Source organism: Zalophus californianus, chromosome 2 (genome assembly GCF_009762305.2).
Source record: "Zalophus californianus isolate mZalCal1 chromosome 2, mZalCal1.pri.v2, whole genome shotgun sequence".
NCBI classification, from domain to species: Eukaryota; Metazoa; Chordata; class Mammalia; order Carnivora; family Otariidae; genus Zalophus; species Zalophus californianus.
In genome coordinates, this window is record NC_045596.1 from 167,125,027 (window position 1) to 167,147,381 (window position 22,355).

At 33.8% G+C, this 22,355-nt stretch overlaps 1 protein-coding gene across 4 annotated transcripts in view; it reads right to left on the minus strand.

Annotated features, from left to right (window-relative positions):
- The window catches only part of LOC113925637 (A disintegrin and metallopeptidase domain 3-like), a 129,469-nt gene that overhangs the window by 85,510 nt on the left and 21,604 nt on the right, over positions 1-22,355 (minus strand). For all 4 annotated transcript variants that reach the window (XM_027600136.2, XM_027600135.2, XM_027600137.2 and 1 more), the window contains exons 5-7: positions 10,982-11,058; positions 10,324-10,501; positions 1,893-1,958 (exon numbers count right to left, since the gene is read on the minus strand). In XM_027600136.2, the coding sequence (XP_027455937.1) occupies positions 1,893-1,958; positions 10,324-10,501; positions 10,982-11,058 (321 nt within the window). The remainder of the gene's footprint in view (positions 1-1,892; positions 1,959-10,323; positions 10,502-10,981; positions 11,059-22,355) is intronic.

Consider the following 22,355-nt stretch of genomic DNA (forward strand, 5'->3'; position numbering starts at 1 on the left):
TACAAAATATAGAGATAGGGAAAAAATCCTAAAAGCTGCAAGGAAAAAGAAATCCCTAACTTGCAAGGGAAGACCAGTAAGGCTAGCAGCAGATCTCTCCACAGAAACTTGGCAAGTCAGAAGACAGTGGCCTGATATATTCAATGTGATGAATGGGGAAAATATGCAGCAAAGAATATTCTATCCAGCAAGGCTATCATTCAGAATAGAAGAAGAGATAAAGAGCTTTCCAGACAACCAAAAACTAAAGGAGTTCATGACCATGAAACCAGCCCTACAAAAAATATTGAAGGAAACTCTAAGAGTGGGAAGAAAAGACCAAAAGTGACAAACCCTAGAAAGGAACATAGAAAATCTCCAGAAACAATAACTTAACTGGTAATACAATGGCATTAAATTCATATCTATCAACAATTACTCTGAATGTAAATGGAATAACTGCTCCAATCAAAAGACATAGAGTGTCAGAATGGATAAAAAAAAAAAAAAAACAAGACCCATCTCTATATTGCCTACAGGAGACTCATTTTAAACCTAAAGAAACCTGCAGATGGAAAGTGAGGGGATAGAGAAAGAATCCTGAAAGGAGCAAGGGGGAAAAAAAAAGTCCTTAATCTACAAGGGAAGACAGATCAGGTTCACAGCAGATTTATCCACAGAAATTTGGCAGGCCAGACATGAATGGCAGGATATATTCAATGTGCTGAATGGGAAAAATATGCAGCCAAGAATACTTTATCCAGCAAGACTGTCATTCAGAAAAGGAGAGATAAAGAGTTTCCCAGACACATAAAAACTAAAGGAGTTCATGACCACTAAACCAGCCCTGCAAGAAATACTAAGGCAGACTCTCTAGTAGGGGGAAAAAAGACCAAAAGCAGCAAAAACTAGAAAGGAACACAGATAGAGCACTTAGTAAATCAGTTAGTAAATTAAATTATATAAAATAGATTAATTGGAGACTATGTGAACTTCAAAATTAAATTGAAATAATATATCTCATTAATATGTGGGAAAACATTATAAAATAACTTACAAAATGGCATATATAAGACAAAGGTATATAAACATACATATGTATACATTTAAAACAGAACATGTCTGCATATAATTTATCCCTTGATTTATAAAACTATGTGTGTTTTTTCTTTATTATTTTTTGTCTGTCTATTCTTTACTGTTACTGATTTTTTAATTATGTAAAGATCTAAATATTTCCTTTTATGAACAAAATCATGACATTATGACACTCATTGAGACACTTTATGCAAAAATTATCAGTGATAATGGACAAATCTGATTTTTTAACTCACTACTCATATGACTTTACTCAAACTGACTGTATAAACAAGAATTTCCATACCTCAATGGATATTCCTATGAATAAATCTCATTTTTGAAATACAGAACTTCCACTAGAGAACCCAAGCAATTATACAGCATAAGATAATCTCATAAGAGATGATATTTAACAACAAGGATCTCTGAGTAATAAACAAAATAGCTTGTTTTAAAATGTAAATCAAAAATAATAATAAAATAAAATAAAATGGAAATTGATTTAAGGAGAAGAGTTCACCATGAGTGGATTTAAAAATATCTATAGCTAGTTGTAATCCAATAGGTTATAGTGTAGTAGAACCTTGCATACAAACAGTTATACATTATTGCTAGAATTCTATACTGATTTGGAAATCAATACCATAAATATTGGCCCCTGTATGTCAATGTAAAAGCAATTGACAACCTTTTTTTCTGTCCTGCTATCCACAAATACATATTGTGAACAGAGTGAAATATCTATATTGCACACAAGGCAAGTTTCTTTTTCATATTCCCTTTGAACTTAAACACAAGACAAAGATATGATGACATATATCAATAATACATACCAAGGCTTTATCCATAACAATTTGTATTTTCAGAACTCTTTTCAATAGTGCAACATCTGACTTTTCCTGTGAAACAGAGGACATTATGAGTTAAATAAAATATTTTTAAAATTCTTATATTGTTTGTAATTATCATGAACATTATATAAGTATATATATGTACATATACACATATATATACATACATACCCAAAGAAAGGTATAGATACATAGAAAAACAGATACAGATTCATCAAGATATAGATAAGAAAATAAGAGAATAAATGTCCACTGAATAAATAAGCAGATTCCAAATACAAATTTTAGGAAGAAATCAGAAGATTTTACCTATATTCCTGATAATTAAAATCCTCAAAAAGTTACTGGAGGGAGAACCCAAGTTTCCTTCCTCTCAAAACCTTCTTCCAAGACGCTCCCCCAACCTATATAAACTCCAATCGACTGTCCTCCAAATGTTGCCTCTCTTTTCTCATTATTTTAATTCTGCATTAACTTGTGGCTTACACACAGTGGAATGCATCCGTTTTAAAATACAGTTACACGAATTGGTACTGATGTAAATACCCATGTGACAATTTCCATAAGTAAGATATAGTTTCTAACTTGCTCTTACAAGTCAATTACCCACATGCTGAAGGCAATGAAGGATCTGCTTTCTCTCACCATAGTTTAGAATAATCTATTCCAGAATTTTATATAACTGGAATCATATAGTGTGTACTCTTTTATATCGGACTTTTTTTATTTAGCATTCCCCCATGTTGTTGTGATTATTAGTAATTCATTAGGTTTTATTGCTAAGTAGTGTGCCATTTTAGAAATACACTAAATTTTGATTATGCATTTACCTGTCAATGATGTGAAAGGTGGAATAAAATGGGGTCACTTTTGTCAAGGGGTTTTAAAATGGAACTGGGAGGCCATTAAGGAGGTAGGCCATATGCACATCTTCACTGGGTAGTACCATGAACTTCTGAACTGAGCCCAGCCTTAGACATTCCTAGGACTCTGCACAAACTTATCTGCAACTTGCTATAGTAACAAATTTCTGTTTAGTGACAGCCTTAGGAATCAATTATGTTTAGCCTAGTTTACTTTTCTGCCAACAACAATCAAAATCTTTGTAAACAACATATGCAAGCATCCCCTTTTGTCTTTAAAATAAAACTTTCACTTTTGTTCCCTAGGGGGACACAATTGGGTTGCTACCGAAATCTGTGCCCACTGAATTGTAATTCTGAGACCCCAATAAATATTTTTGTTTTATTTCAGCTTTTTCCTTTCAGCAATATTTTGGATTATTTAGACCTCTTAGCTATCTTAAATAAAGCTGCTATGAATATCTATGTACAGTTATGTTCATTGTTCTTGGGAAATATTTAGAAATATTTAGAATACCTGAGTTGTATGATAATTGTGGGTGTGTAAAATAATACAAAAGTACCAGATTGCTTTCTAAAGTAGTTTGATTGTTCTGTATTGTCGCCAAGAATTAATAAGAGTTCTAACTGCTCTGCATTTTTGCCTATATTTGGTATTGTCTTTTCCATCGTTTCCATTCTTGTTGGTCTGTGATGATATCTTTCTGAGGTTTTAATTTGTTATTCCCTGATGATTAATGTGGAACAGCTTTCCACATGCTTATGGCTCGTTATTTTGGTTTCTCCTAAGTACCCTACTAGAAATTTTATGTTTAGCTTTGACATTTAAGTCTACACTCTAATTCAATTTTGTGAATAAGGGTCAAGATTTGTTTTATTCCTTACAGATGTCCAGTCTTCCAGCAACACTTATTGAAGAGATCATTCTTTAACCTTTTAAAGTCCCTAGCACCTTTGTGGAAAATCAATCCACCAATAGCATGTGGGTCTACTTCTGATCTATTCTGTTTCACTGATCTATATGTCTATACTTACACTAATAATACAGTATATATCTTTATAGCAGAGGTCAGCAAACAATGACCCAAGGTATGGCCATCTCTTTTGTAAAAAATATCTTACTGGAACAAAGCCACGCCCATTTGTTTACATATTGTTGATGCTGCTTTCATGCTATAAAGGTAGAGTGAAGTAGCAGCAACAGATCATATAACTCACAAGCCTAAAATATGTACTCTCTGCCCTTTAAAAAAAAGTAATGTAATTCCTCCATTTTGTTCTTTTTAAAACTGTTTGACTATTCTAAGATCTTTATATTTCCTTATGAATTTGAAAACTAATATCTGTGAAAATGTTTCCTGGAATCATCAAAAGTGGGATTACACTGAATCTACAGATCAACTGGAGGAAACAAACATCTTAACAATATCAATATCTTTGTTTCCTGTGACTTTGCTAGACACTCTTATAGTCCTGATAGCGTTGGAAGATTTTCTTTGTGATCTACACACAGAGTTAGGTCACTAAAAACATAAGGTTATATTTTTCCTTTAAAAAAATGTATAGCATTTATTATTATTCTTTTTCCTATTGTACTATCCAGAAATTATAGTAAAACATTGACTGGAATTAGTGAGGGCAACAGCCTTGAATTATTCCTAATTTAGGATCTGTTTTAGTCAGTTCAGGCTATAACAAATATACCATAGACTAGGTGGCTTAAACAACAAATACTTATTTCTCAACAGTTCCAGACGCTGGGAAGTTCAAGATCAAGACATCAGCAGATGTGGTGTCTGGTGAGAGCGCTCTTCCTCATTTGCAAATGGCCATCTTCCTTTTGTATGCTCACACGACAAAGCAGAGAGAGAGAGAGAGAGAGAGATGTGTCTCTTCCTTTTTTTTTTCTTTTTTTTTATTATGTTATGTTAATCACCATACATTACATCAGTAGTTTTTGATGTAGTGTTCCATGATTCGTTATTTAATAAAAGCATTAATCCCATCATGAGGACCCTATGCTCACAAATGACCTAATTTAATCTTAATTATTTTTCAAAGGCCTCCTTATGCCATCCTACTGGGGGTTAGAGTTTTAACATATAGATTTGGGAAACACAGCATGCAGTCCATAACAGGGGCAAAACATTCAGTCACTTACATTCATTATGTTAGCTGTAGATACTCATAGATGTTCTTAACTAGATCAAAGAAGTTTCCTCTTCCTAGTTTTTATCACAAATGGGTATTGAATTTTGCCAAATGAAATTTCTGGAACTACTGATTAGATCTTATGGCTTTCTACATAAACATGTTGAATTGTTTTATTTAATTCCTCTTTTCCTGTACTGATTTAAGTAATAATGCCTCAAAATTCCATAGTCAGAATTCTTGAAAAAGAAAGAATGTTTTTATACCATAATGAAACTGGACTGGGTAAAAAAAATGTTAGGATATCTTATACCCCTTAAAAAGGCCATTCTCTACATCCCCTAGATAGACATTCTTGACTATCTTATGAGCACTTCATTTTGGCAAAGGCTAAAGCCAATCTGAGTTTTTCCACCTTTGAGGTCGACTTTCTTTGATGCCAAGATTCCTATTGAATTATTCATTATTTATTAAGTCCAGAATATTAACCACATTATATCTTGGTGTTGCCAGTTTTTATCAGGGTTTCTTGAGAAAATTTTCAAATTCAGGATTCTTTTATTCAACAAGGTTTTATTCTTTAATAACCTGGAATATTCTGGGTGCTATTTTATTCATGAATGGCAATTTTAATTATCTTGAATTTCTCTTATCAGTCTTTCATACTCCATTAGTCAGGATTCCCCATAAAAATCGAACACTTATTACAATTTGTTATAATTAGATTTATTATAAGGAATTGGCTCACATAGTTATAGAGGCTGGCAAGTCCAAAATCTACAGAGTGAGCCAGTAGGCTGGAAACCCAGAGAGAGCTGATGCTACATTTCCAGTCTGAAGGCAGTTGGCTGAACAATTCTGTGGGAAGGTCCATCCTTTTGTCCCATTTAGGACATCAACTGATTGGATGAGGTCCATCCACATTATGGAGGACATTTCTGCTTTATTCAAAGTCCACTGATTTATATGTTAATCTTATTCAAAGACACCCTCACAGAAACACCCACAAAATTTGACCAACTATCTGAGCAACATGTCCCAGCCAAGCTGACACACAAAATTCACCATCACACATTCTTAGGTTTTTCTTTACCATCAGTTTTATATAATTGCTTTCTATTCTCAAATTTGACTATAATATCACATATTGGGGTTTACTAGTGTCTATTCTGTTATTCATTAGTCTTATTATCAATGGCTTTCATTTTTAAAATAGCTTTATTTTTCTCCTACATTTATTTCCTGAGCTTTTACAAGGATCTTTTATCAGACCATATAAAGGTAGACCATTAGACTCCTACAGAATATATCTCTGGGATCATATTACCTGGGTTTGAGTTTTAATGCTATACTTTAACAAAGAATTTCCCAGGATACATATTTATTTATTTGTTTGTTTGTTTGTTTGTTTTAAAGATTTTATCCATTCATTTGACAAAGAGAGAGAGAGAGAGAGAGCACAAGCAGGAGGAGCAGCAGGCAGAGGGAGAGGGAGAAGCAGGCTCCCCACTGAGCAGGGAACCCGATGTGAGGCTCAATCCCTGGACCTTGGTCACATGACCTGAGCCAAAGGCAGACGCTTAACTGACTGAGCCACTCAGGTGCCCCAGGATAATAACTTAAACTCCCTAAATCTTTGTTTCCTGATCTGAAAAGGAGAACAACCATACTAACTTTTAGAACTCTTCAAAAAGTTGGAAAGACAGGATATATGTAAAGCTCTTAGAACAGTGTGTGTCACCTATGAAGCAGTACATATAGTTTTTTCATTCACTTTGGATTTTGCATTTTTCTTATATTTTATATGTATATTTCATATACTCCATGTTTATTCCTTTCTAATTATTATTATTTTAGAATATATGTAGTTCTTTCAAGTCAAACCATTCTTGAACAATAGGTGGGGTGTGGGAATTAGTGACTCTTATTACACTTTTGTTTTATTATAAGAAATGGCTAATTATCTAAGAATGTTTGCTCCCTTCTCCAAGAGAAGAGATGTCAGTGAGACACCTGTCCAGGCTCAGCTGTATCGAGGTAGGGATGCACACACTCTTTCCCCTTACTCTGACTAAATTCAAAGAATCTAGTAGGGGACTCTTTCCCAGAGTCAGAGCTAGGAAGGGAATCAACCAGTAGAGTTTCATCCACTTTGGTATTTTCATGAGCAACAAACCTGTTAAACCACTGACAGTTGGAACTTTTGCTTCAACATCTGGTGGGATTTGACCTAATAGAGATTCTCATGAAAAATACAGATTGAGGACAGCTGCTTACACAGTTCTTCCATCTTTTCATGTGGTTAAAGTTTACAATATTTGGCAACTATTGTTTGTGAATTTGGTTGTGATTGCATCTGGCTACTATCTTCAATCAGGATGAGAGTAGAGTCTCTTTTTATCTGCTTAATTGTTGTTTGTTTTATTTTGGGGTAAGAACATTTCCATTAGGAGAAAAAGAAATTATAAAAATTAATTAAAAAATCTGTTATGTAGTTCTGGCTTTGTACAGAATTATAGACTGGAAATTACTTTGCCTCACTTTAAGTAATTGTGGTATTGCCTTTCAACTTCCAGTATTGCTGCTGGGAAATTTCAGGCTATTCTACATCTTGAGCATATATAAGAAACCAGATTTTTAAAATATCGGTTCAGAAACTCACCTTAAATAATTCTGAGAATTTTTCTTGGATTATTTTGTGATTTATTCAACTCAATTTCCTGTTTATTCATACTGGGAACTCCTATTGTATCACCCAAACTCTTATTTTAATTTAAATTTCTTATCTCTCAAGTTTCCCTGTCATTTGTCATTGTACTTTATTTTTGTGTGATTTCTGGAATTTTATCTTAATAACTTCTTATTTTCTTTTTTTCATTTTTATTATCATATTTTTAAGTTTCTAAAACTGCTACTTATCTGCTAAGTATTATTTTTTAAATAGCACTCCGTTCTTAAATTTGTGGATGAAATATTTTCTCTTACTCCTCAGAGGATGTTGCCACTTTGTTTTCTTCACCCTCTGTATTCTTTGGTACCTCAACAAACTTTAAAAATTCGATTTTTTCATGTCTCCATCTTCCATATTAAGTTGTTTCATCATATGTCTATTGCCCCCTCATATTAGCGATTGAATATTTAACAGCTTATTCCAACATCTCTATGACCATATATGGAGTTTATGGGCTATTGTCTTCAGAGAAAGCAATGTGTCTGGGTTGTTGGTTGGGAAAATGCTGTCAATATGAATAGTTTTTATTCTTTTGGCTGGTTTAATTCCTTCCTGAAGAGGGGTCTTTCAATACACTTCTTAGAATGTGTAAGCCTGGCTCCCAGTATCCAATGTGCCAAGTTTAAATTAAACACACTAGTTCCAGTATGGTATTCCTCTTCTATTGGGAAATACAATAGAACATCTGTGACTGGTGTCCCCATTTCACAGAATCCCCAAAGAAAACAGTCTTCATGGATCTGTCAGTCTACAACAGAAACAATTCGTTAGGACAGGAAAACAGGATTGCTAAATACCTACACAACTTATTTCAACCAATTGTCTTCAGTCCACCTTTAAAATCTCTTCCTATTGCAATTCAAGAAACATCTGAATAGTACTGCAGTACGTCAAGTTTCCCAGAGACTATTCCAATTCCTGTTTCAGGATTTCTTTTCCTTTAGTTCCTGGGGTTCTTGGTCACGCCACTTCAAAGAATGAAGAGGTAGACAAGACGAAGAGTGGTGGGCAGCAAAGCAAAGTTTATTGAGCAATAGTACAAAGCTTCCAAAGAAGGAAGGGACCCGAGACGGTTGCCATTTTGGCGTTCAAATCAAGGGGTTTTTACAAGCTCTTTTACAGAACTATTTTAAGTAATCAGCGTGTGGGCCCCCTGCAGATTTGTTGCTAAGTCATGCCAATCAGGGTTTCGATCACGCACCTGTCTACCTAACATGTTAATGTTTACGTGCTGATGGTCTTTTTGGGCTGACATCTGGAGACTTATGTCTTAACTGCCTCAGCTCATGATAGTGACAAATGTTTTATGGTCAATTGTATCTCAGGATGTTTTGCAAAAGTCACTTTTACAGAAGTGCAAAATGGGAGGCTATTGCTGTCTTGTTTAAGCTATAAAATAGGATGGTAGTCCAGTTTGTCTTAGCTGTCCTGGCTCCCTGTTTTCTTTTTGGGGACCCTGGCCCTGACTACCTAACTGTCCAACTAACTCTTAACATTACCAGTTTAGGATTCTGCTTTTTGAAGGCTAAATCAGCTATCTGATATTTAATGTCCATTGTTGTTTCTCCTCTCCTGTTCTGCTTGTGTTTGTATGTTTATGCCATTTTAAAAATACCTTTTCATTTAGTGGGTTTTTAAAAAAGGACAAGAGGGATAAATGCATGTGTTTAATATGCTTTCAGTAGATAAGCCCTTTATGTTGTTTTGTTTGGTTTCTTTCTACTTTTTATCTCTGAATTATAATGAAGGTGTTCACCTTGTTTATAAGTTTCTTTGTGTTTACTTTCATGAATGTAAAAATATGCCTAAAATATGTCTTTATGTTATTTTTTGTTCTTTTTAAAAATCTGATATATTGGAGATACTCATTCTCTTTATTCATGCTCGTAAAAGCACTAGTCATGTGATAATATGTTTAACTAAACCTATAGATCTAAGCCTATCAAATTCAGGATGAAAAGCAATTTTCAAGTTACTTCATGAAAGATATAAAATTCACAAACATATATTAATCCTGACTTATCTCCATTCCTGCAACGATATCCCTGGTTTCTTCTTTGGTTCTGAAATTTTTGTTTCTATTTTACTTCATTACTACATTTTGTTTTGTACCCAAACTTTCCCTAATGACTTCCAAATACATTGTTTCACTACATCAGAAAATATGGTAAACAAATAAAAACAACAATTTTTACTGATCACTTTTTTGTCTACATACTATGCTAAGTAATTTCCATTTATAAATGTATTTAATCTTTGAAATAACTGTATGAGTTAAGTATTGTTTTTATTATTTTTTTAGAAATAAGAAAATTTACACACAGAAAAGTTATGTTACTCAGCCAAGTTTTAGCACAAGAACTTGTGTAACATTATACTAATAGAATGTTAATTCAAAAACAGGGCAAATATGTATATATGCATCAACATACTTGCAATTAAGAAAATGTGAGAATTTTGATTTTTTAATTATGTGTGTTTATATATATTACATTTTCTGTATATCATGTAACTAAACATAAAAATATACTTAAAATAAATATCTTGCAACAGAAGATTTTAATATAATTAATATCATTTAAATTTGTTTTCCAAATGTAACAGTTCCAATGTGAATAAATTTATCAAAGATAACACAAGTGAAGATAACATAAAAATGGTTACTTACTTCCGATTTCACAAGAATCCTGAAGGACTGATCTACCAGTTGGGTTGTAGGATAATTTTCTTGTACAGGGGAAAAATCAATTTTATTATTCTTTATTTGATAAAGCATATGCTCATATGCAGCTGCAGATTCCAATGGCTCAATGCCATAACTGACATTCTGCAACAGGAATAATCCCCTAGGTATTTAAACACATAAAAAAGAAATAAAATGATAGTTAATATAGACTACCCGTGGAGAAATATAAATCAATATTAAATAAAAAAATTTTATGGGAATTTAACCGTGGTCTTTGTGGCCTAATATCTAAGAATCATCTCTTTTTATTTGGGTAAACTTTCAAACACAATTTTACAGCTTCTTCTCTCTATTATGGTATTTAGAAGTCACTGTGGTGCTAGTGTGGCTAAGACATGTGAATATTCTTCATACTAGTGGAAGGTTTTCCTGCATAAGTTTTATGATTGCCAGCCTAGGACGGAGACAAAGAGAATAGGAAAAATGATAAGATGAGGAGGAAGAAAGGAAAGTATATGAGAAGAAACACAATCAAGGTCTCTACTTCTCTTTGTCTTCACTGTATCTTTCAAGATGTTTCTAAAAATTAAAAGATTACACAAGATTTTCAATCATGTACATCTCTAGAACATGCCATTACCTGAGTCCAGAACAAGTGCTAAGTGTCACAACTGATTTTGGAACTTCTGTGGCATATCCTTGATAAAGGCAATGGCCCTAAACAGGAGTATACAAAGATACATTCATGAATGATTTGGATTTTTTTTAAGTTTTTATTTAAATTTGTTAGTTAAGCACACGGTGTAATATTAGCTTCAGGTTCACAACACAGTCATTCTACACTTCTATACAAAACCTGATACTCATCACAACAAGTGAATGAATGATTTGTAAATAAAGTTATTGGTGTATCCTTACTTCCTAGATATCATCAAACATTTAATTTAGCCATTACCATAATATTATCTACCAGATATTCCATTATCTGCAATCTCTTCCTCTTAAACATTTTTGTCTAATAGTCATGACTCCTATCCTTCCCCCAAATAATTCTTACTTTAATTCTAAATATTTGACAAACAACTTTTTTATCTGCTTCTTTTCTCTCTCAGCCACATTTCTCAAATGTATAGTTTATAACTACTAACTTGATGTAATTCACAGCATTAATTTGACTTCAAATGTGAACATTTCACTTGTTTTTTTTTAAGTAACCCAAAAGTATCTTAACTGAAATTTCTTCATTTTCTTTCTCTTTACTATCTCACCAAGTTGATCATCCTTAGTTCAAGCTCTCCTCCCCATGAACTTTCACAGCATTAATCTTCCCAGGTTCTCCCCTAATAATCTTTTTCAGTGAATATTCCCTTCTCTTCCCTTAAAAGTCTACTGATATCTACAGTCAGCCCTGTTCCTTTGCTAATGCTGTGCTATGAAAACTTTAGTATCATCACATTCCTATGAATTTGTTTCTATGTTATTATTATATGTTATTAGCTGTGATATATATTATTTCCATCAGTTCCAGATAGGAACTTTCCTCACTGAAGGGGGACTAGCAAAAATAGAGTGAGAAGCACACTGACATCAAGTGGCTGGAGTACAGCCAGAAGAAATGCTATCTATCCCATTTATCCCTCATCATCTGACCCCATCTAGCAGTACAAGGTGGTCCAGGTAAGTACCTCTTACCACCACAGGCTGCAATAGCAGAAGTCCAGTAGAGCCAGAAGAACAAAGTTCAACAGAATAACATTAAAAGCTATACGAAAGCTAAAGTGTCATTGGAACAACACACCACACTAAATCTAAAATTAAACTGGGTGACTTCTTCAAAAACAGAAGATTTAATCATCAAGGATACAAGTGAAAATCACCCACTATACCAAGAACCAGAAAAATCACAACAAAAAGGAGAAAAGACAACCAACTGATGCCAGTATTGAGATAAGCCACATATTGGAACAATCAAAGATTTTAAAGCAGCCATGGAAAATTGCTTCAATGAACAATCACAAATTATCTTGAAACAAAAGGCAGAATAGAAATAAAAACCATAAAAAACAAAGTATTAGAACTGAAAAATATATACACATTAAACAAATGTCTGGATAGGCTCAAAAGTACACTGGAGATGGCAAGGGATAGAATCAGTGAACTTTAGGACAGATTAGTAGAATTTACTCAGTATATAAAACTAAGAAAAATGAACTAAGAAAATGCATGGAGCCTCAATAACTTGTGGAACAATACCAGATCTAAAATACAGATCTCAGGGTCCTGGGATCAGGCTCAGCAGGGTGGGGAGTCTGCTTCTCCCTCTCCCACTGCCACTCCTCTCCCCCCCCGCTCCCAGCTCATGTACTCTCTCTCTCTCAAATAAGTAAATCTTTAAAAAAAAAAAAAGAAAGAAAGGCTGAATTTCCGGTCAGGAAGAATGGAGTAAGAAGCCCTGGGCTTCTTGGGAGAAATACATCAATTCAGCAACAATTCATGGACAAATTCCCTTTATGATTAATCAGAAATTAGCTGAAAGGCACACCCTAGAAGAATGCAAAATCAAGCTCACCAAAGCCAATATGAAGATTTGGTGTACCTTTCACCAGGGACACTGCCCAGAGCACTGCCATATGATCTCAAGTGACTTTCCAGCTCCCAGCTTGACTGGGGAAGGAAAGGGGTTTGTTCACATGTCAAGTGCCCCAATTGTTCTGAGGGGGCTACCCAAAGAACTAGTATCTGTATCACCGGTCTTAGGAGTCCTGATAAGTTCAGCACAGTCTTAGCCACCCAGGTAAAACAGAAGTAGTGACTTGGGCTAGTACAAATCATTGATTTGCAACCCCCACAACTCAGCACAGAGTGAGTGAATGAAAAACCCTAGCTTTCTGTTTCTTACTGGAAAAGGAAAAAGTTGATCCATGCATGTAGTGCCTCCACTTCATCAAAACTGCCCATAGAATTAGCATCTGTCTCACGAATCCTGGAGCACTGATAGATCTGGCAGAATCTATTTGCCTACAAGAGACCAGAGGCAGCAGCTTGGGATGGTAGAGATTATTGACCCTCCCTTCTGTCTAGCACAGAGAAAGCAGGAAAAAAACACAGGTGCCTACTTCTCCCTGAAGAGATAAGAAGTTAGTAAACGCCCCCAAAATCAATGGCAAGGCTGATCAGGGGAATCCACTTCTGCACAAGGCCAGTTGGTGAAGACTGAGAGAGTTGACTGCTTTGACTATTAGCCAACAAAAAAACAATGAGTCAAGTAAAATGAAGAATCAGGAAAAGATGTTTTAAACAAAGGAACAAGATAAATCTCCAGAAATTGAACCTATTGAAATTAACTTAAATGATTTACTGTACAGAGAGTTAAAAATAACTCTCAAATACAAACTCCCAATTATAAAATAATAAGTAATGGGGATGTAATGTACAGCACAGCAACTACAATTAGTAATACTGCATTGCATATTTGAAAGTTGCTAAGAAACTATATCTTAAAATTCAGGAACAGTATGGTGAAGGATGTTAACTAGACTAACTGTGGTGATCATTTTGCAATATATACAAATACTGAATCATGCTGAACATCTGAAATGAATATAATGTTAATGTAAATTATACCTCAATAAAAAAAGAACTCTCATAAAGATACTCACTGAGGTCATGAAAACAATGCGCAAACTGAGTGAGAATTTCAAAAAGAGATAGAAAAATTCACTAGAAAGTTTCAACATCAGACTGAATCAAGCATAAGAAAAAATAACTGAACTCGAAGACAAGTTTGAGTAGCAAAAAGAAAAGAGACTGAAAAAGTAAAAAAAGCTTAAAAGACATGGAACACTACCAGGAAGAACACTATCCACATTATGGAAGTCTCAGAAGGAAAAGAGGGAGAAAGAAAGGAATAACTATATGACATAAAAGAGGTGTTAGCTAACGCTAAAGTGCATCAAATCAACATACTGTACACCTTAAAGTTATACAATATTATGTATCAATATATCTCAATTAAAAAAACAGAAAGATTGTTCAAATAAATAATGGCTAAAACTCCCCAAACCTATAGAAGGAAATGGATATCCATTTCCAAGAAGCTCAAAACACCAAATAAAATGGTCCTAAAGAAATCCACATTCAGATATAACATAATCAAATTGTTAAGTCAAATGTAAAGAAAGAATTTTGAGAGCATCAGGAGAAAGTGATTTGTCACATATGATGGAACAGCCTTAAGAATTTCCATGGATTTTTCAGTAGATACGTGGCAAGACAGAAGGAAGTGAGATGATATATTCAAAGTGTTGACAGAGAGAAAAAAAAATATTATGCCCTGCAAAACTAAAGAAATGAAGAGACTGGTCTATGGTTATACATATAAGGAACTTGGAAGTTACCACTCCATGTTAACTATAGGTAAAAAGCTTAACAGACTGAAGAATCAACACTTTTTAGATCTGGATTAGAGGTGAGGACACAGAGCAAACTATAGACCCCAAGATTGGGGAGGTAGGCAGGGAAACACAGGGAGTTACAGCTTACTGAAGCAAAAGTAGTAAAAAGTGCTGCTGGAAATAGTGTTAGGGTATTTAATCCTCACAGTAATTGATGAAATGCTAGACAATCAGTGTGGACAATCCTGAGAAGTAAAAATTCCAAAGAAACCCATAATGAGGTCCCCACAGTTTTGTGACATTTACATCCAGAAGTATGACAAACATGCCATAGTAAATATCAGAGAAAAATTCCTCATGCTTTCAGGAAGGGGATGAGAAAAGGGACCATTCTGAAATACATCAGAGCATTATGTCCTTAACAAGGCTTGATATCAGTGGAACCATAAAACTAAAGACTAATTTGCTGGGAAATTATCAAAGCCTAACTGACATGGGGAAGGGAAATACCCAACTCCAGCCCACTCAGGCCATTCTGTCCCAACCAGAAAGGAAGAAAAAGAAACTGAGAAAGACTTGTGTTGTGCACAGTCCAGAGGCATAGGCCAAGTAAAAACCTGAGTCTTAATCATATGACTGCAGAACACTTCCTCTCGCCTCATACCTCACCACTACATTACTGAAGGCATACTTATAGCAGTTATTTTTACCTAGTACATCATGTCCAGCTATCCAAAAAAATGCCAAAGGCAAAAATGCGATTTGAAAAGACAGAGCAAGCATCAGAATGAGACATGGCAGGAATGCTGGAATTATCAGATTGAGAATTTAAAACAAACCATTAATTATTGTTATGCTAAGAGCTCTAATGGATAAATCAGACACCATGCAAGAACAGATGAGCAATGTAATCATAGAGATAGAAATGAGAAAGAACCCAAAATAAAAGCTAGAGATTAAAAAAAAAAAAAACTGTAACAGAAATGAAGAGTGCCTTTGATGGTCTGGTAGATGGAAGTATCTGAGGAAAGAATCTCTGAACTTGAGAATATAGCAACAGAAACTTTAAAATCTAAAAAGCAAGAAAACAAAAACAGAATAAAACAGAATATAGTCACAGACCATGGGACAACTACAAAAGTTGCAACATACACATGATGGGAATATGAAGAAGAGAAAGGAATATAAGAAATACCTGAAACAATAATAACTGACAATTTCCACAAATTAATGTCAGACACCAAATCACAGATCCAGAAAGCTCATAGAGTTAAAAAACAAAATTAAAACAGAATTAAAAAAAAAAAAACTACACCTTGGCATATCATTTTCAAATATAGAAAATCAAAGAAAAAGAAAAAAATCCTAAAGGAAGCCAGAGGGGAAAAACCCTTTGCCTACAGAAGAATAATAGTCAGAATCATAAGATTTCTCTTCATAAATCATGCATACAAGAAGGGACTCGAGTGAATATTTAAAGCATTGAGAGAAAAAAAAAAAAAACACCAACCTAGAATTCTATACCCTGCAAAATTATCCTTCAAAAGGAAAGAAGTAAAGATTTTATGAGACAAAAATTGAGGGAATTTATTGCTAGTAGATTTGTTTGCAAGAAAAAATTTTAAAAATTCTATATAGAAAAAGAAAATGATATAGGTCAGAAACTTGAATCTCCATAAAGGCAGACTACTGAAGAAGGAATATAACAGTAAAATAAAAACTTTCATTTTTCTTATGCTTAACTGATATAACAATTGTTCAAATAATAGCAACAATGTACTTAACTACATATGCTTACACAGATACCATATATAAAAGATGCATTTTATACTACATATTTCATATATATGATATATATATACATATATATAAAACACCTGCTTATATATAAGCAAAGTGAATGGCAGCAATGGTACAAGGGATAGGAGGAAAGAACTAGGATTATTTTTTATTGTAAAGGACTCACACTACTTATGATATGCTATAGTGTTACTTGAAATTGGACACAGTTGAACTCAGCAACATCATCAATCAACTGGTTATAATTGACATCTACAGACTACCTCATCCAACAATAGCAGAATATACATTCTTCTCAAGTCCATATGGAACATTCACCAAGACAGACATTCTGAGTCATAAAAAATACCTTAAAAAACTTCAAAGAATAGAAATCATAGAGTGTCTGCTCTCAGACTACAGTGGAATTAAACTATAAATCAATAACAAGAAGATAGCTGGAAAATCCCAAACACATGAGATTAAAGACATGCTTCTAAAGGACACATAGATCAAAAAAGAAATTTTAAAATATTTTTAACTAAATGGAATAAAACACAGCTTTTCAAAATTTGTGAGATGCAGCAAAAATAGTGCTTAGGGGGAGGTTTATAGCATTTAATGCATATATTAAAAAGGAAGAAAGACCTAAAATCAACAATCTAAGTTTCCACCTTACATAACTAAAAAAAGAAGAGCAAATTAAATACAAAGTAAACTGAAGAAAAGAAATTATAATGACACTGAAAACAGGAAATCAATAGAGAAAATGAATGACATCAAAAGCTGGTTCTTTGAAAATATCAATAAAATCAACACAGCTCTAGCCAGGGAAACTAAGTAAAAATGAGAGAACACTAATTTCTAATATCAGAATTAAAAAGGTAGCATAACTACAGCCCTCATAAATATTAAAAAGACAATAAAGGAATATGATGAACAATTCCATACCCAGAAATTTGAAAACGTAGATGAAATGGACCAATTCCTTCAAGGACACAATTTGTCAACCCTCACACAAGATGAAATATACAATCTGGGGGTGCCTGGGTGAGTCAGTCAGTTAAGTATCTGCCTTCAGCTCAGGTCATGATCCCAGGGTCCTGGGATCAGGTTCCATATTGGGCTCTCTGCTCACTGGGAAGTCTGCTTCTCCCTCACACTTTCCCTCTGTGTTCTCCCTCCCTCTCTCTCTCTCTCTCCCTCAAATAAATAAATAAAATCTTTTTTAAAAAAAATGCAATCTGAATGGGTCTATATTTACTAGAGAAATCAAATCAAAAATTAATAATCTTCCAAAACAGAAAGCACAAAAACCAGATGGATTCATCTTTGAATTCTTCCAAACATTTAAGGAAGAAATTATACAGATTCTTTACACACTCTTTCAGAATATAGATGCAGAGGGAATACTTCCTAACCCATTCTCTGGGGACAGTATTACCCTAATACCAAAATCAGACAAAAATATTAAAAGAAAACTTCAGACCAATATCTCTCATAAACATATATGCACAAATCCTCAACAAAATTAGCACATCAAATCCAACAATGAATAAGAAGAATTATAAACCAAAACCAACTTGGATTTATCTCAAGTATGCAAAGCTGGTTCAACATTCAAAAATGAAGTAATGTAAGCAATCACAGCAACAGATTAAAAAAGAAAAATCAATAATGTTTTAGGAAACAAAATCAACATGTAAAAATCAGCTGTGATTCTATACAATAAATACCAGAGAAATTAAAAAAGCAATCCCATTTATAACAGCAGCCAAAAGAATAAAATAGGAATAAATTTAACAAAGGAGGTGAGAGGCCTATACACTAAAAGCCATAATACAGTGATGAAAGAAATTGATGAAGACACAATGCTAAGATATCCTGCATTCATATATTGGAAAAAATAATATTAAGTGTCCATGCTACCTAAAGCAACCTACAAATCCAATGCAACCCCTAATTCACTGGCATTTTTCACAGAACCAGAAAAAAAAATGTTAAAATTCTTATGGAGCCACAAAGACCCCAAATAGCCAAAGCAATCTGGAGAAAGCTGAGGTATCATAATTCCTGATTTTAAAATCTAAGACAAATTTATAGTAATCAGGAAAGTATGATATTGGCTTAAAAACCAGCAGATAGACCAAAAGAACAGAATTAAGAGCCTAGATATATACCTACACATATAACATCAATTAATTTTTCACAAGGATGCCAAAAATACACAATGGGGAAAGACAGTCTTTTTAATAAATGGTGCTGAAAAAACTAAATATCCACATGCAAAATAACACCACTTGCAAAAATTAACTTGAAATGGAGTAAAGACTTAAATATAAGATGTGAAACCATAAAACTAGAAGAAACATAGGAAAAACCTCCTTGATGTTGGTCTTGGCAATCATTTTCTGGATTTGAGGATTTGAGCAAAAAATTTAAAAATGGAACTGCATCAAACTAAAAAGCTTCTGCATAACAAAGGAAGCAATCCACACAATGAAAAGATAATCTATGTAACAGGGGAAAACATGTGCAAACCACTTATTTGATAAGGGGTTAACCAAAATATATGAGGAACTTATATAATTCAATAGCAGAAAAACAAATAATCCAAATACAAAATGAGCAAAGGACCTGAAAAGATATTTTTTCCAAAGAAGATATATAAATGGCCAACAGATAGATAAAAAGGTGCTCAACATCACTAATCATCAGGAAATGCAAATCAAAACCACAATGAACTATCACTTCACACCCAATAGGATGGCTTTTTATCAAAAAGACAAGAGATAACAAGTGTTGACGAGGATGTGAAGAAAAAGGAACCATTGTACACGGTCAGTTTGAAGAACGTAAATGAGTATAGTCATTACGGAAAACAATATGGAGATCCCTCAAAAAATTAAAAATTTGACACATGAAAAAATATTATTCATCAATCCCACTTCTGGATATATATCCAGAAGAAAGGAAATCAGTTTCTCAAAGAGATATCTGCACTCATTATGTTCATTGCAGGATTATCCACAATACCTAATATATGGAAACAACTTAACTGTCCAAGGATGGATGAATGGGTATAGAAAATGTGGTACATATATATATATGAATATTATTCACCCATGAGAGAGAAGGAAATCCTGCCATTTGCAACATGGATGGAGCTAGAGGACATTGTACTAAGTGAAATTAGCCAGAGAAATACAAATACTGTGTGATCTCACTTAGGTGTGGAATCTAAAAACAAAAAGTTGAACTCATCAAAACAGAAGTAGAATGGTGGTTACCAGGTGGTAGGGATTGGGAGAAATGGAGAAATGCTGGTCAAAGGGTATAAGCCTTCAGTTATAAGATGGCTAAGCTCTGGGGATCTAATGTACAGCATGGTAACTACATTTCATAATACTGTGTTATATACTTGAAATTGTTGAGAGTAAACCTTAAGTGTTCTCAACACACACACACACACACACACACACACACACACACAAAAGAAAACCACTTGAGGTGTGATGGATGTGTTGATTAACCTGATTATGGTAACCATTCTACATAGCATATGTATGTGAATCAATCACATTTGTACATTTTAGATACACACAATTTTATTTGTAAATCATACCTCAAAAAGCTAAAAAAATTTTAATTTAAATTAAAAAATTAAAACATCAATGAAATATCACTATACAAGTATTAAATTGTCCAGAATCTAAAGAACTGATAACCACAACTGCTGGCAAGTGTGTGGATCAACAAAAACTCTCATTCATTGCTAGTAGGAATGCAAAATGGTAGAGCCATTTTGAAAAGATTTTGGTGGCTACTTACAAACCTAAACATACTCTTAACATGAAACAGCAATCTTACTCCTTTTATTTACCCAAAGGACTGAAAAGTTATGTCCACACAAAAACCTGCAAACATGGCTTATAGAAGCTTTATTCATAATTGTCAAAACTCAGAAGCAATGTAGATGTCCCTCAGTAGGTGACCCGATTAATAAACTGTGGTACATCCAAACAATGGATTATTCTTCAGTGCGATAATAATGAACTATCAACCTATGTTAATACATGGAGGAATCTTAAATGCATATTACCATGTGAAAGAAGCCCATCTGAAAAAGCTTTATATGGTATGATTCCAACTACATGACATTCTGGAAAAGGCAAAACTATGGAGACAGTAAAAAGATGAATAGTTCTCAGGGTGAGAGGAGGACAGAAGGTTGAATAGGTGGAGCACAGAGGTTGTTTAGGGCAGCAAAACTATTCTGTATGATGCTACAATGGTGACACATGTCATAAGTTTGTGCAATCCCATGAAATGTACAAAACCAAGAGTAAACCATAATGTAAGTTATGGACTTTGGGTAAGTATGACATGCTTCATGAAGCTACCTCAATTGTAATAAATCTATCACTGTGGTTGGGGGTGTCACTAACAGCAGAGGCTATGAACATGTGGGTCCAGGGAATATTTAAAAATGTCTGTACCTTCCTCTTAATTTTGCTGCCAGCCCAAAACTGCTCATAAAAAAATTAGGTCTTTTAAAAACTGGAGAGATGAAGACTTTCCCAGACAAAACTGAGGTAATCTCTCACCACTATATCTGCATGACTAGAAATATGAATGGTGGTTCTTCAAATTGACACTAAAGGGTGCTAAGCAGCAATACGAGCATATAAAAATGAAAATCACTAGTAAAGGTAAATATATAGAAAGTGCTGAATACTAAATTAATATAATGATAGTGGGTAAAAAAGACAAAAATATTAAAAATAACTATAACTAAAAATATGTTAAAAGATACACAATATGAAATGATGTAAATTGTGACATTAAAAACAAAAAAAAATGTGAGGGGGAGTAATAAAACTGCAGATTTTTGCATGTGGTTGAAGTTCTTACCAGCTTACAATACACTATTATAGCTATATGGCATTTCATGTAAGTCCCATGGTAGCCAAAATGAAAATGCCAATATAATTAACACAAAAGAAAAAGACCAATATCAAAACATATTTTAAAAGATCCATGAAACACAATAGAAGAGAGCAAGAGAAGAAAAGACAAAGTAACCACAAAACAATTAACAAGTGACAACAGTAAATAACGTCCCTGTCAATAATAACTTTAAATGTAAATGGATGAAACTACACAAACAAAAGACATAATAAGAGTGCTTAATAAGAAAAAAGACAATATCCAACTATACGCTGTCTGAAAGAAATTCACTTCAGATTTAAGGGCACATATAGGCTGAAAGTGAAGCCATAAAAAAAGATATTCCAAGCAAATGACAACCAAAAGGGAGCAGATGTAGTTATACTGATATCAGACAAAATAGACATTATGTCAAAACTGTCACAAGAATCAAATAAGGACATTTTATAATGATCAAAATGTCAATTTGCCAGTAAGAAATCACCTCCTACCACTTAGGATGGCTATTATACAAACAAATAACAACAAGGGTTAGTGAGGACGTGGAGAAAGTGGAACTGTCACCCACTGTTAGTGGGAATACAACATGGTGCAGTTGCTGATGAGAACAGTATGGAGGCTCCTCTAAAAACTAGAAATAGAACTACCATATGATCTTGAAATGTCATTTCTGAGTAGTTACCAAAAGCATCGGAATGAGGACCTCAAGCAGATACTGGATCTCCTATGTTCCCTGCAGCACTATCCATAATAGCCAAGATGTGGGAACAACCTAACCAGGTATCAGCAGATGAGTGGATGAAGAAAATGCAGGGCACATCCAATGGGATACTATGCAGTCTTAAAAAGAAGCAAATTCTGCATTATGTGATAACATGGATGAGGACATCA